Source organism: Dipodomys merriami, unplaced genomic scaffold (genome assembly GCF_024711535.1).
Source record: "Dipodomys merriami isolate MVZ:Mamm:240054 unplaced genomic scaffold, mDipMer1.0.p SCAF_1, whole genome shotgun sequence".
Classification (NCBI taxonomy): domain Eukaryota; kingdom Metazoa; phylum Chordata; class Mammalia; order Rodentia; family Heteromyidae; genus Dipodomys; species Dipodomys merriami.
This window is the reverse complement of record NW_027202270.1, coordinates 25,482,095-25,497,958: the sequence shown is the minus strand read 5'-3', so window position 1 is coordinate 25,497,958 and position 15,864 is coordinate 25,482,095. Positions and strand designations below refer to the sequence as shown.

The 15,864-nt window shown below is 39.0% G+C and overlaps 1 protein-coding gene across 3 annotated transcripts in view; it reads right to left on the bottom strand.

Annotated features, from left to right (window-relative positions):
- The window catches only part of Plekhm3 (pleckstrin homology domain containing M3), a 176,707-nt gene that overhangs the window by 145,116 nt on the left and 15,727 nt on the right, over positions 1-15,864 (bottom strand). For all 3 annotated transcript variants that reach the window (XM_070018417.1, XM_070018412.1, XM_070018423.1), the window contains exon 2: positions 4,719-5,667. In XM_070018417.1, the coding sequence (XP_069874518.1) occupies positions 4,719-5,361 (643 nt within the window). In that variant the 5' untranslated portion in view covers positions 5,362-5,667. The remainder of the gene's footprint in view (positions 1-4,718; positions 5,668-15,864) is intronic.

Below are 15,864 nucleotides of genomic sequence, written 5' to 3'. Positions count from 1 at the left end.
GAAAAAAGAAAAAAGGCTCAGGGACAGTAACCAGGCCCTGAGTTCAATCCCCAGGACTGGCACTCAAAAAAAAAAAAAAAATGTGTTTGGGAAACAAAGTAAAAGAAAAATAGATATTGAGAAAAAAAACTAGCAAAGTTTCAGAGAGACTTTACATTTGATCTGATTTTTGTAAAGATTGAAGTGCATTTATGGAAACTGAAAGGGGATCGAAGCATGAGCAAAGCTCAGACCCTATAGAACACATGGCAAAATCAAAATTGGCAAAAAGATGGGGATGGAAGAAAGTCTGGGCACTAAGGCTAGAAAGCTACCTGAAGGCTTTATAAACTTTACAGTAGAATTATAAGTGATGGGGAACCATGGTTCATTTATAAGAACAAAGCAATACAAAAAGTTTTGTGTTTTCAGAAGATAAATCCAGCAGTTTTCAAAATTTACAACCATAGTTTTACTAGCCAAAAACAAAATAAAATACATTAAGAGAACAACTACACACACATACATACACAAAAAAAATCAGACACTTGATTTTCAATTTCCTTAGGGGGAATCAGAATGTGGGCAGCCAATGAAGCACATTCGCTTTCCAAATGGCTGCCATAGGTCCACATTTAATAATGCAAACAATTTTGGAAACTATATGAACATATAAAATCAACTTGCTATGACCTATTCTAGCAATATCTTTGTACTTACTGATCTTGCTGAAAGGTGAATCATCAATTCAGGAAGAGACGATGTCCTGGTGACCTCACTTATTCTAAGCCCATAGGAATATCCCCAGCTCTGCTGGCTCCAGGGCTTTTGAGAAACACCATAATTGAAAAAGCAGTCCTTGTAGCGTAAGTCTTTGATTTGGTTGTGGTTGTGAAAGATTGGGAGGAGGGGGGAGGAGAGAGGGATGGAACCAAAACAGAGTAACATAAAACCCAGGATAATGAAACTATACTGCCATTTTTTTTAGCCTTAAAGAAAATCACAGCCTGAGACCTTCTCCTAAAGTAATTAGAACAAGAAAATGCATGCATAAGAACAGTATCAGGTCACCAGAGTAAAACTCAGGGAAATAAAAGCCCAGCTGACCACTGCCCTTGTTAAGCAGATGACAATGTGAACATAGTCAGGGAGGGAAAAGTGAGATTCTGGCAGTTTGTTGAATTTCACAACTCTCCTGCTGATATAAAATATTTCCTTTAAAAATTTTTACTTAAAAATTGCCACTGCAGTCCATCCAGAAGTAGAGTTACAAAGAACACAGAATCTTTCAGAGTTAAATAATTTCAATCATACCTATGTTTTGGTTATGATCTTTCATTATCAATTTGACTACACTAATTAGCTCCCACCCAACAGCATATATAATGCTCATAAGAACTTGAGAACTTGAGGTGAGTACTATTATTATCCCACATTTTATGCCAAAAAAAAAAAAACCAACAAAAAGAGTTGGTTATTCCAAGCCAGTTGAAGCAATAGATGCAAAGATACTGCCTAATGAAGACCTTTGGACTTGCTGCTGTGGGAGAACTTGTTGCTATGGGAAGAGATGGTACAGGATAGAAGAGGAAGTGTCAGGCAAAGAGAGGAGCCACTTGCAGTAAATCTTCATTAACAGAGAGTTCTGAAAAGGAGCTAGGACAAAAAGTGAGTATCAACTGGACAATATATGATTATACAGAAATAAAGCCAACAAATAAAAGAATAACAGGGCTAGACACAAATCCAAGTTGACCTCCTCAAAAGAAACTTTTAACTAAATTTTACTTCTTCTGAGGAAATAAAGTTGCCTTGCTAAAGACAAGTTAACTCCTGTTAACCCTTAGAACTGTGGGCAGGAAAGATGAGAAAATTAGAGATCATATGGGGGCACTGAATTTGAGATATCAGAGGAATACTCCAATAGAGACATTCACTAAAGAGTTCAATATGTGAATCTTCAGCTCTGGCCTGGCTGCTAATCTGCCAGATCCTCATTCCCACTGCGGGTCCAGATACTACACTGCCTCCCCCTGCTTCTGGTATATTTCTCAGGAGAAACAATGAGACTTTCATCAGTGTAGATGACTAATTTTATAGATGTGTGTGTGTGTTGGTGGGGGGGAAGGGAGTGTTTAACTGGGGCTTGAGGACCTGGCCTGGGTGCTGTCCTTGAACATTTTTATTCAAGATCAGTACTCTACCATTTGAGCCACAACACTACTTCTGACTTTTGGTGGTTAATTAGAGGTAAGAGTCTCATGGACTTTCTTGCCCAGCATTTAACTGCACTCCTCAGATCTTAGCCTGCTGAGTGAGGAGTGAGACACCAAGCTTGGCTATTTTGAAGGTTTTAAAGCAAACTACTTGGAAATATGATTGGACTAACACACACCTGGACATTGACATGCCTCTTTTCAAATGTTTATAATATTAGTCATCAGAGTACATGATCAGTCAAAAATCTAGAATGCTTCTCCACTCTCCACCCAATAACAAATGGCAATTGTTAGCCCCTGCCTTTCACCAGGTAATAAAAGCATGACTTACCTTGCCTGCTCACCAGAGCTTTCCAGAAAGAAAAGACGTTAGAAAATTAATCTTACTTTTACCAATTCCTGTTAGAATGTATACCTCATAGATGACCAACTTACAAATGCCATTGTTACAGGTTAACTTTCAAAAGTGCCACTTACTGCTGATATTTCAATGCAAATTAATATTCAAACTGTTTAAAAATTGAGGGTTAAAGATTAATCATCACAGTTTGTCAAATACTCAAGAGAGAAGTTCAGGACTTAGAATACCTAAGGAAGGCTTAGTTCAATCTGAACAAGGTGAAAAAGTAAAGTTGGAAGTATGACGTCCTCTTCACTTGGGTTGTGTTAAGGAATTAGAATGGTTATGGTGGGTTAGTGACAAAATTCTATGTGAATTCTAAGAAAGCAAAAAACCTACTAAAGTTATTTACTAATCAGTCCAATCGCTCAAAATCAAAGATATCACTAATCCAGGTACAGGATTCACAGCACTTTGTCTATCCTATAATATCTACTCAGTGACCACCTCCTTGCTTTAGCATATTCTCTTCCTTTTGCTCCTACAATCACATTCTTTGACTAGATGTTCAAGGCCCATACTTGGAAGACTGGTGAGCATCTAGAGGATAAGTCAAGAAATGCCAATTTGATTTGTCTGGTAAGAAAAAGAATTCTGAATGGATGAATTTGCACTGTGTATAAACTATGGCACCTCACTGGTAAAAACACTGCATTTCCTTAATAAACCATATCCTTGCCTCAGCCATGCTTACAAACTAATTTATTAAAATCTTAAATATAAACCAGGCATTACTGGCTCGCTGTAATCCTAGCTACTCAGGAGGCTGAGATCTGAGGAAAGCCAGCCCAGGCAGAAAAGGCCAAGAGACTCTTACCTCCAATTAGTCACCAGAAAACTGGAAGTGGAGCTGTGGCTCAAAATGGTAGAGCTCCAGCCTTGAGTGAAAAAGCTCAGGGACAGCACTCAGGCCTTGAGTTCAAGCCCCACGACTGACAAAAAAAAAAAAAAAAAAAAAAAAAGTTAAATATATCAACAGATGCCCAAGCAATATAGAGAAATGGAAGTAATTCTAAAAACAGCATTAAAGTATAAAAATTTGAAAAATACTAGTTAATTGTGGAGAAGCCATTTAAATTTAGAATTGAGCAGGGTAATAAAGAATCATCAATAATAAAAAAAATTGATAGCCTATATAAAATGTTGTTATATTGAAGGAAAATGCTAAGCAAATGAAAGATGGTTTGTCATGTGTCACAAAAGAGAAATCCATATGTGACTTCATGAGTTTTACACATCCATGTGCATAAATATATATAAAAATGCAAGGTAAGATGACATTCAGGTCCTATACCTGAGGTCATTAACCATCATCTCCAGTCTTTTACAAACACTATTTGCCATGAGATTCTTTCACGCACAAAAACATGCTTATTTTCCTCTGCACATCCATCTCCTCACTGCCCTTCCATTTTTTTTTTGTAGTGTTAAGGATTGAACCCAGGACCCTGCACATAACAGGCAAGATCTCTATCTTTGAGTTACACTCTCAGCCCCTTCTCCTCACCTGTTATACCATAATTCTGTCTTCTTCCCTGACCTTTTCTAAATTTTAGTATCTTTCAAGGACAGCTCTTGCAAGCTCTTCCTGACCAGCCCGGCCTACCACAACTCACTTGTATACATAGTAAAACAAAATCCATCACAAGCATTTCAATTAACCAGTTTCAATTACTGAGTTAATTTCCTGAATCTTCATTAGTGTCTGATCCCCACAGTAGATGAGAAGTTATGGGGGACTGAGTGTGTTTTTAAATCCCTCAGCCAACCTTTACTATGATCCAGTAAACATCTACTGATATGAATAAGCAGTATCACACAACGTTCAGAGGAAAATACTACTGTAAATACAAGAACATTCTAATATACATGATTAGAGAGAGAGAATTAACCAATTGTCTTTTCTTTAAACATCTTTTAAGAAGATAATAAAATGGGTGAGTTGGGGCAAGGTAAATTATCAAAGTAAAATATTATAAAATACTGGAAAATACATTATTTACAAATATCATGCCATTCTATCCAGATGGGGATACGGGAAAGTAACATTCTCCTGAGGTAGGTGTCAGACAAAAGAGAAATCAATAATTATCTGATAGAAATAACAAACAAAAACATACCTGTATTTCCTTGGGCATCTTCTACCTTATTTGGGGAGGGCAACCGAAAAGATGGCCTGGTGAAATGAGAGCCCTGAAGAGATGAGTGCTGCTGCTGCTGCTGCTGCTGCTGCTGCTGCTGCTGCTGCTGCTGCTGCTGCAGAGGCATGGAGCTGAGGACAAGGCGCCAGTCCACATGGGTAACATCTGACCTGGATCTAGCATGTCCTGGCTTGAAAGTTGAGGTCTCATCCAATAAGTCATTCACAGAACGAGGTCTGTCCCTCCGGCGCTGACAGATATTGAAAAAATTAAAAGTTGATGCTTCTTTTTGTTCCATCCAGGAAAGATTATCTGGGGCTGTTCCTCTCTGGACCATAAACTGTTCTTTGGCAGGGAAGACATTCTGCGCTTTGGTTTCTAAGAGCCTGCTTTTGCAGTGGTCCCAAATCATGCTTCCCTTGCCCAGGGAGGCAGCATTTCTCACAGCACCATTATCTGTTAGGTTATTGAATACCTCATGTCCCACCAGTTCAGGGACTTCCTGAATTCCACAGATCTCTGCCTGCTGCACAGCCTTTTCTAGCTTACTATCGAAAGTACTAAAAAAATCCTCAGTAACCTCCAAGGCTGGGCTGATATCATCGACTTCCAGAGCTTCCATGTCGCAGGTTCAAAGAGGAGGAAGCCACCTAAGCTGGTCCAGAAAAGGGCTTCATGAACTTTCACCCAACAAAAATGGGTGCTTCCACCATAGAGCTATGGAAATGCCTGGAAGGAAATGCCTGGAAGGAACCTTCACTCAGCTGTTTAGATCAGGCCAAGAGTGATGGGTGTTTTCCTGGTCACTGAAAATATTTGCTGGCGAACAGAGGTAAGGGGAGATCAGTGTTCCTCTGAGCTAGCTTATTCTTCAGTGAGATCCCCAGGTAGAGCTTGTCACAGCAATGCCATGCCAATCCTTGATTTCCTGAAAGAAAATAGACAGGACAATACTGACACACATTCATCGTATCGTACAGTACACACATCTGCTCATGATTTACAGCTCTTCCATAGCTGCCACACACAGGGAGATGTAACATCTATGCAGAAGTCCTATTGTCAAGGATACACGCCATTCCCCCTTTGTATTAGAACTTCCATGGAGCAGGGGAAATAAGGGCAACAGCTTTTGCTCACACAGAGAAGTCTTTGAGAGCATTTGTGAAAAGAATGCCCTAGCAAAATCTCTGATCTGTTCACTAGACTCCAACTCTCTCTTAAAATAATGACTGTTCATGTCACCTTCTAGTAAGGCTTAGTGTGGTCACATTATTAAAATAATAGCACACATCTTTGCCTTGAACTCTTGATCTCTTACTCTGCTTCTTTTTTCACATAAACTTTTCATTTTAGAACAGTTTTAGATCTGAAGAATAAACCCCACACCCGTTTACCTTTCTGTAACATTCTACATGAGCATGGCACATTGGCAATAATAAATGAACCAATACTGATATATTATTAATTAAATGACATACTTTACTGAGATTTTCTCACAATTTCCTAATACCTTTCCTTTTGCTCCAAAATCCTATACAGGATACCATGTCTGTCTGTCTGTCATGTCTGTCTAGCCTTTTCATGTCTGTGATAGTTTCTCAAACTTCATTTGGATGATCTGGACAGTTCTGAGGAACACAGGTCAGGTATTTCATAGATGGCCCTCATGCAAGCTATGTTTTGGGAAGAAATATCACTTGAGAGAAGTGCCATTCTCATCATTATATCCCAGTGAATACTATAACACAACTTACATGTTAAACAGGATCACATAGCTTGAGGTACCTTTCTCTTAAGCATTTACTACCTTCAAACATACCACTTAATTTTCTTACTTTCCAAATCTGTAATGTTTCTCTCTTCCTGCTACAATATAAGCTCTATCAGTCCAGGAATTTGTGCATATTATGCTACTAAAATATCCAATAGTGTGCATGTACACACACGTGTGCATGCACGTGTACACACATGTACACACAGAGGCAATAAACAGATTCATGTTGAATAAAGGTTTTATTCTTCCTTTGTGTGACATTCATCGTCCTTCATGACCTTCCCACTTCTCCACTACTGTAGCACTTTTCTACTCCTCCAAGCTTGTCCGAGCCATGGAACCTTTCCTACTTGCTCAGGCAGTATTTGCTTAGAGCACCCTGGGTTTGCTCCACTGGATGGAAACAATCAGCCCATCTTGAGATCACACTCTAAGCTCTGAGCTACCTGACAACAGTCACTGTGCCTTACTTACCCTCCTATAAAAAAATCTGTTTTCATACTTCTGGGCTCCATCTTCCAACCTTAGCCCTTCTGAAATTTCATCTTTTCCCTGGTCCCTAATGCCTCAAATAGTTCAGTCTCAGTAACTGAGTATCTCTTATCAGCTGGCCTCATTTAGCTTTTTTTTTTTTTTTTGTCAGTCGTGGGGCTTGAACTCTGGGCCTGAGTGCTGTCCCTCAGCTCTTCAGCTCAAGCCGAGCGCTCTACCACTTGAGCTACAGCACCACTTCCTCATTTAGCTTTTAATTAACTAATAATATACTATAATAAGAAATAATAACAAATGCTCACAGGTCAAAATACGAAGTGTTCTTTCCTCTGACAAAGCAAACTTCAGTGTGTGGGTGCAATGCGGTGTAGCTCAGCACAAAGTTGGAAATCAGTAGCTAATTAGATCCGTGTTCTAAATCTGGCTCAACCACACACTTGTTGGGTGGCCTCTGGCAAATCATTTAACCTCTGGATGCCTTACACAGCTACCTGTAGCCAATAAAGCTGCTAATACCAAATTGCTTTGCATGTGGATCATTCTAGGTAGCTGTACCAACATGCCTTTAAAAATGTAAATTGCTATGTAATTATGGAGCACTCCACTGGACCTCACCCACTCAACCTCCCTGGAAAGACTGGCCACCCAACAAAGGCAAAGTCAGCAACTAAGTACTTAGAATACACTACTTGTCTACCACACTTAGTGACCTACAGATACTGTATCTTATATTTCCATAGATGTCCTTTCTGTAAGAGGAGGTATGTCTCCTTAATATAGGTAGAGAAATTGAGGTCCTTTTGTCTATTTGGTGATAACAGCACTAGCCCAAAGAATCCCATGCCTGTATCAAGGTGTGAGAATGGTATATTGCTATTTACTGACATGGAAACCATCTGTTTCTGTAGGCAAAGCTAATTAACAGGCTGACTACAGCAGGTCCCACACAGAAGTGGAAGCAGATATGAGTAATCATACGAGGCTGGCCAACAGAGATAGATGCCTGTGCTAAGCAGGACGACAAAAGTGCTGACTTACCTGTTGTCAGAATTTAATGAATGCTGAAAGAATCTAAGACCACATACTTTTAGAAACAGCCAGACTGGAAAGAAAAATGTAATGCCAAAGACAACTAAGATAACTGCCTCTTTCAATCCATTTTCAAAAATGGGAACCAAGGATTGTCAGTATTCATGGTTCCCACATTTCTTTACTCTGGTTAAGGCTGTGGCTGGCTGAGAATTTTCTGAGTTACATCACTGAATCCACAGGAAGGGCAAGTGGATCATGAGCAAGGGAAGTTAGGCCTCCCATCAAGATAGTTGGAGATAAAGATGGAGGCAGGGACCAGCTCTAACTGGAGAGGGAGAGGGGCAGGAGGAGGGAGGGGGCGGTGATGTAGCAAGTACTCATCTGACCTGAGGACTCCAGTCCCTTCATGGCCAGGGACCAAGTGTGTGTTCCCCAGGCTCCATAGGGATGCAATCATAAATAAACTTACATGCTCACACTCTAAGGCTGGGGAACCAGACCAGGAGCACACCCTAAGAGGGAGGAGGCAAGGGACCCTCAGATAGCATCCCATCTCCTCCTTTTACAAGGACTCCATTTTCTAGCTTCTTTCTCTGTATATTTCACTTTCAAATAAACTTAAATCTGTCTGCTTTAAAATTAAAAAAAATTTAATCAGCAAAGAAACTGGACATAAACCCTCTATGATTTTAATGAAGCTATGATTTTTATGATGCTTTGTCAGGATGGCAGAGTAAAATACATGGAGTACAGATATGCCTCAAGTGCAAGATCATGAAAGTGCACCCAGTGAAGCAGTGGCAAGAGCTCAAGGGGCTTTAGATGTGTTACGTGGATGCTATTCTCATTTGACAAATGAGGAAACTGAGGCTTAACAATATCAAGGAACTCGACTGAGATCACATACCTACACTGGCCTTTCAGCTACTTTAGAGTAGTCATTTTGCCCTAGCCTATTTTCATAACTCTCACTGGGCCTAAAACTGTGGTTAAAACACAATAGTACTCACTAACTACCTATGAAATAAGGAACTGAATAAAGACCATATTTTCAAAGCACTGACATTTGCATGTACATAAATCACTCTAGTTGTCTAGTAGTACATTTTAATTCTTTTTATTTTATCTTTATTTGTACAAGAGTTATCATTCAACAAAGTAAATACACACATACAATGAAGCTTGATGGATGTCCCCTCTTGAATTAAAAACTTTAGTTCAGTAAAATGTGACCTGTGTTCTAAAACATGTTGATTCAACTTTTTAAACTTTTTCTTAATAAAGAAAGCTTACCTTTTTAAACACAGTAAATGTCAAGTAGCATATCTCTCAGTCAGACCTTTTGTAAAAACAAAAGCATTTACACAGAACTTAGAAATTATTTTGTGACCTCTGCAACTTGGCTGGTCTCAAGCTCTTAGATTTACAACTCTTTCTAAACTGAGTAATGAACTATTCCCTTTGAAACACCTCAATCTAAAGCATTTTTCAGCACAGTTCTGTATTTATTATTTTCCACCTGAAAAATCTTTGAGACATTTGATGCTCTAAGATGTTTTCCCAGAAATGAAGCTAAATATAAGTATGGCACTTCAAATCTCAGATGGATACAGAAGGCCACAATGTTATTACCTACCACCTATGTCCAACACTAGATAGCCAAGTCACTGCTTCTAGATGGGAAGCCAATTTTTATAAAACCACCAGAGTTCCAATAATGTCCTGCTCTTAGAAACAAGGTCAAAGAACACAAATTTCAATTATTACAAGTCTCTAAAAACACAGATTTGATAATTTTCCATCTCTCTTTGCCTCCATGACAGAGAATGATAACTAAAAACATTTTTTAAAAAAAAGATGGGGCACTGGTGGCTCAAGCCTGTAATCCTAGCTACTTAGGAGGCTGAGATCTGAGGATAACAGTTCAAAGCCAGCCCAGGTAGGGAAGTCTGTGAGACTCTTATCTCCAATTAACCACCAAAAATCCAAAAATGGAACTGTGGCTCAAGTTGTAGAGTGTTAGCCTTGAGTAAAAAAAAAGGTCAGGGACATCAGCCAGGCACTGAGTTCAAGCCCCAAGACCAGTGTGTGTATACACCCCCCCCCACCCACACACCCACACACCCACACCCCCCCCCACACACACAAAATACAAAAAACAGTAAGCACTGTCTTCATCCTTAGACTGGTGAAGGTGAAAACTTCCATCTAGAAGTCAGTCTTTAACTGCCAACAGGAAATGAGTGGCTAGATATATGTAGCTTAGCCACAGACAAGTTAATTGGCATGGGCTGACTAGCGAAAGACGGCAACAAGAACATACCAACAGGACCACCACTGAGATGCAGATAGGCAAGGTACCCCAAAGGAGCAAGGGAAGTAGCTTCAGATCAATTCATATAAAAGTCTGATTCTTCTCCTTTAACCAGAAAAAAATGAGAGCTATGTTTCCCAAACAAATGCAAGGTGTTGTTTCCTTTACTTTTCTCATATAACTTCTCAAATTGAGTTCACCAATGAGAAAATCATTTGGCTTTACTGATAATATTAATTTTTCACATGCATGGTTTACAGTATGTTTTACGAAGTGTTTGGTGGGCTTTTTAATAAATATTTGTAGTAATCTCAAAAGAAAGATGTGAGTAAAGTAATAGGACTATTTTGAAGATGATGAAAGAGATACCAAAATGACTCATCCATTGTCAGGTGAAGGTCCCAGGGGGAAGTAAAAGAAGTTCCTGAAATCCCTGTCTAATTACTGAGTCCAATGGGCCACCCAAGTTCAATTACCTTTTAAATCACCTTAAATCTCACAGGCGCCCTGATGTTAGGAAAACAATACACAAAAAGTAAGTAGGTTGAATCCAAGCCATGAGCTACTCAGACTGAGTGTGGAGTTTGTGCTGTTAAGACAAAGATGTAGCCACAGGAAGAACACAAATCCGGAAAGGGCTCATGCCCGGCACTGCTTCTAAACTGAATGATATTCAGAAAGTCAGGCTAACTAAGAACCTCTGCGCTTTCCTTCTCTATAAAACAGAAATCCTGTGAGTCTGTGTTCCTATCTGCCCAAAAGTGTGCAGAAGCACAAATGTAGATAATGCATGCAAAAGTTCTTTGCAAAATCAGCACAATATTATTTCTATTAAAGCCAACCGATTCCTAACTACACAATGATTTGTACTCAACAAATATTGACAAAGTATTTGCAATACTCAAACTACTACTTTAAATGGCAGGGTTACAAAACTTAGGTCCTTCTTTAAAGTATTAAATAGCTGATGGGAAACAGACATAAAACATGTATTAAAACACAAAACAAATGCAAACAGAAATGCTTTAACATAAGTATACAAAAGGTGATATGAGACCACAAATAAGGACTTATTATTAATCAAGAGACAAGGGTGCTAAGTAACAGAACACAATTAAATGACAATGATATATATGCACAAAGAAAAGAAATGTATGAAGACGGTAACAATGCTTGATAGGAAATGCACTAATTACCTTACTCATTTAATAGTAAGCTCTCTGTACAGTATCTTTACAATAAAAAAAAAGAAATATATGAACAGAAACAATCATATTGATGTGGAAAGCATACTGATTTTGGACTGCAGCTCTCAACCTACTACAGCTGGAAAATTCCAACAAGGGTGGGCTGGTTCCAAGGCAGGGCTGCAAAGGCTTTCACTAGTTGCTCAAGGACTGATTCTATGAGCCTTTACTGGGTGACCAGCGTGTCATAAGAAATGAATAACACACTTCCTAGTCATTGTTACTCCCAATGTCCTTGCAACTGATGGCAGAAGAGAGAATACTTAGAATTTCAAATCTTCAAAACAACCATCAGCTTATACAGGAGCAACAACCACAAAACTGGTTCCAATGGGCACCCAGAGTGACGTAATCAGAAGTAATTTTTTTTTTCTTCTTTCTCTGTTATACTTGAATCAGAAAGTAAGGGTCAGACTTCATTAAATCCAATGAGTACTAGACCAATGATCAGGGCTACGCATGGTGGTGACTCACCTCTGGCTTAAAGAACTTGCAAACCCATGCTTTTATCAGAATCACTTCAGACCTATCACTTGCAATAGGCGGCAGTCATAACTCCTTTCCCTTTCTGACTGGATCTGTGGCAATGACTTTGGTTACTTATCAGCCTCTGACCAATTTAGTCCAGAAGCCAGAAAGGCAAACAAAAACAGACAAAACATTGTCTTTGACCTCAAAGATAAATGGAAGATAAGGCAGATAAGAACCAGTCTTCGTAATTTAACTGTGTACCACATGAAGGCCAGAAAAAAAAAAAAAATATCTGGCATCTTACATAATAGCAAAAAGTTTAAAACCTCTGAAAGTTAAGAACAGCAGGCCATATATTTTCGTCCTCCAAATCTGGGCTTAAATTTCCTTTGTTATAAACCACTAACATTAAAGTGAAATAAATTTTTACAAATGAATTCTGCTATGTGTGCTCATTTAGAATTGAAATCTAGGGTTCTGTTTGATTTTCAGTTCTTTGATTGATTTGCTCTGACATTCGCATGGTAGGTTTATGATAGTTAGTACTCAAACAGCTATCCTTGATGAGGGACCACTAACTACCTCTGTACTAAACTCAGAGCCCTCCTTCGATATCAATGGATCCAAGTGAAAGATAGAATGAAGTACTTAATATAGTTAAAAACAAAATTAAAAAACAAAATTAAGATTGATCTTATAACTCCTAAGCTGAACCAAGAATAAAGAATAGGTAATATTTATTTAGTAGTTGCTAAAGGGCAGACATTATATAAACTCTTTACCTATATCATGTTGTTAAATTCCCCCACCAACAACAAATCTATGAAAGAGTTATCAGTATCACTTTACAGACCAAAAAAGTTGAGATGTGAAGAGATAAGGTAACTTGTCTAATATAATATGGCCAATGAGGGGAGACATAAAGGCACATGCAATTACATATGTCAATTCAAAGCAAATTGATTATCCTGAGATAGATAATATGCTAACACTTTCTACACACCATGCTCCAAATTTGTCAGACAACAGCAACTTTATTTTTAAACTTTTCTGTTCCTTAATCCCATGATCCACGGAGTTGATAAATCTTGTACTTACACACATGAAAATAGCTGATACTTCTCACACACACACACACACACACACACACACACACACATCTCTCTCTCTCTCTCTAATTGTTCTCTGTCACTGCACCACTAAGGGAATAGGAGTTGAGAAGTACCTGAACAAATTAAGTAAAGCGTTTTTCTTGAATTAAATAGCTGACCTCAATTTTTTTGTGTGTGACCTTGGACACATTACTTGGAATGCTTGCAAGGGTACAATAACTGGAACTTCATTTAGGTCCAACAAATGCTTGTGTAAATATTTACATTATTCTCATTGCACAGGCATTTTACTAATGCTTCCCTAATACATCATTTTTCATTTAGCCAGTAAATAGAAACACTTGTAAAAAGTGTTTGCTTAAAAGAATGTGCAAATGCTTCTGTCAAAAGAATTAAAAGAAATATTTTCAAGTTGGATGTTACTATAGATAAGTCAAACATTTTAACTATTTAACGATTAAGACAAATCAAACAAACAGATAATTCAAAGGTATTTTAACCATCAAGGCAGATCAAACAAACTGCCTCCATCTATCTTGCCTTATTTGGGGGGAACACATATTAATACATGAAGTTCAAAAAAAGTAACTAAAGTTAACCTGCTACAGGATGATATGTTAAGCATTCACACTACCATACTACAATGAAAATACAGATGACATATACAGCCTTTAGGGAAAGACAACTACTACCAGACCACAAGATCTGAAATTAGAAGACTTGTGTCTTCTACGTACCACCTGTGGCCTACGTACCACTACCAGGAGTGTGGATGTAGGCAAGTCACTGGAACCTAAATTTCAGTTACTTTGTCTGCACTGTAAAGCAATATCACTATCTGCCTTACTTTCACTTGCACTTTTGGAGTGCAAGTCAAATGACACAATGTGGTGCTCTGTGAACTCTAAAGTGGGGTGTAGGATGCCCATGACTGTTTGGTACCTACACATGCTTTTTGATCTCCTCCTTTTTTGTTGTTGTTGTTGGTTGTAGGGCTTGAACTCTAGGCTTGGGCTCTGTCTCTGTGCTCTTCAGCTCAAGGCAAGTGCTCTACCACTTGAGCCACAGCCCCACTTCTGGTTTCCTAGTGCTTTTTATTGGAGATAAGAGTCTAACAGATTTTCCTGCCCAGGCTGGCTTTGAACTGTGATCCTCAGATCTCAGCCTAGGATTACAGGCATGAGCCACTAGTACCCAGCAAATCTCCTCCTATTTTAAGCCAACAAAATGGTGGAGACAGTGACGACAGTGATCAGTTTAGAAAGCTCTGGGGATAAGGTTTTAATTTACTCAAAGGTTCATTTCTACGCTGTTCAAGGACCTTCTGGAGGTCGTGGTCTTGGAATGGAAGAATTCAGTGCAAGCACTGCATGACTTAAAAGGAAGGAATAGCTCTTTTGACCATATATAAAACCTGTTTTGCCTCCCAAGCTCTGCTACAGTTATTATATATACATTTTTCCTCCTTTTTAAGTTTCTGTGGAAACTGACCCTCTATTATTTTCAGAACCTACTTCACCATCCGTTCACTCTACCCCCAGAAGCAGTCTGGTCATGCCCTGGCCCACACTTTACCACTTTCATCAGTCTGATCCTCTTCAGATCCATTTATCAAACTGCAACCCAAATAGACATTTGTTCTAAAACTAAAACCACACTGACTTCTGGATAAAACATACATTCTTTGCTACTACCTTGGAAGAGCTCATGGCCACCTAACTTCCTGGGATACCTCTTGAATCTCCCTCTCTAGCCTGACCACATGACCCCACTGTCTCCAGACATAAAGAATTTACAAAAATGAGAATTCTCCCTGTTTCTGAACTCTCATATCCTCTGCCTGGAACATGTCCTTCTACCACCATCATCTTTATCCCCTTTACCAGCACCATCTCATCCTTAAGCTTAAAAAGTAGCTAATTCTAGCTAATTCTAGATGCTAATGCTAGCATCTCCCACTTGTAATCCTAACTACTCAGGAGACTAAGATCTAAGGATTGTTTTGAAGCCAGTCCATGAAGAAAAGTCCATGAAACTCTTATCTCCAGTTAACCACCAAAAAAATCCAGAAGTGAATCTCTGGCTCCTGTAATACAGCACACTAGCCGTGAACCAAAAAAAAAAAAAAAAAAAAAAAAAAATCTCAAGGATTGTGCTCAGGCCCTGAATTCAAGCCCCAAACCCAGAACTAGTGCTCGCGCGTGTGCACACACCCACACACCCACACACATACACACACAGACACACACACACAGACACACACACACAGACACACACACACAGACACACACACACACACACACAGACACACACACACACACACACACACACACACACACACACACACACACACACACACACACACACACACACACACACACACACACACACACACCACAAAGTGGCTAATCTGATTCTGCTTTCAAGTCCAAGCTGCATCTAATCTAAGGGATCACTTCTTTGACCTCCCAAGTCCATTTTGAATGTCTTTTTAGACTCATAATACCCTGATTTTCTCCATTGTAATGCTTCCTTCAACGCATGCCATTTGATAAGGACCTAGCCATTTGTTTTTCTCCCAAGCAGACCATGATGTTCATGAAGGCAAGGTCTGTGGCCAACTCCAAGTACAGTATGCTCAATCCTTACTAGTTGAATCAAGAATGAATGGATACCTCAA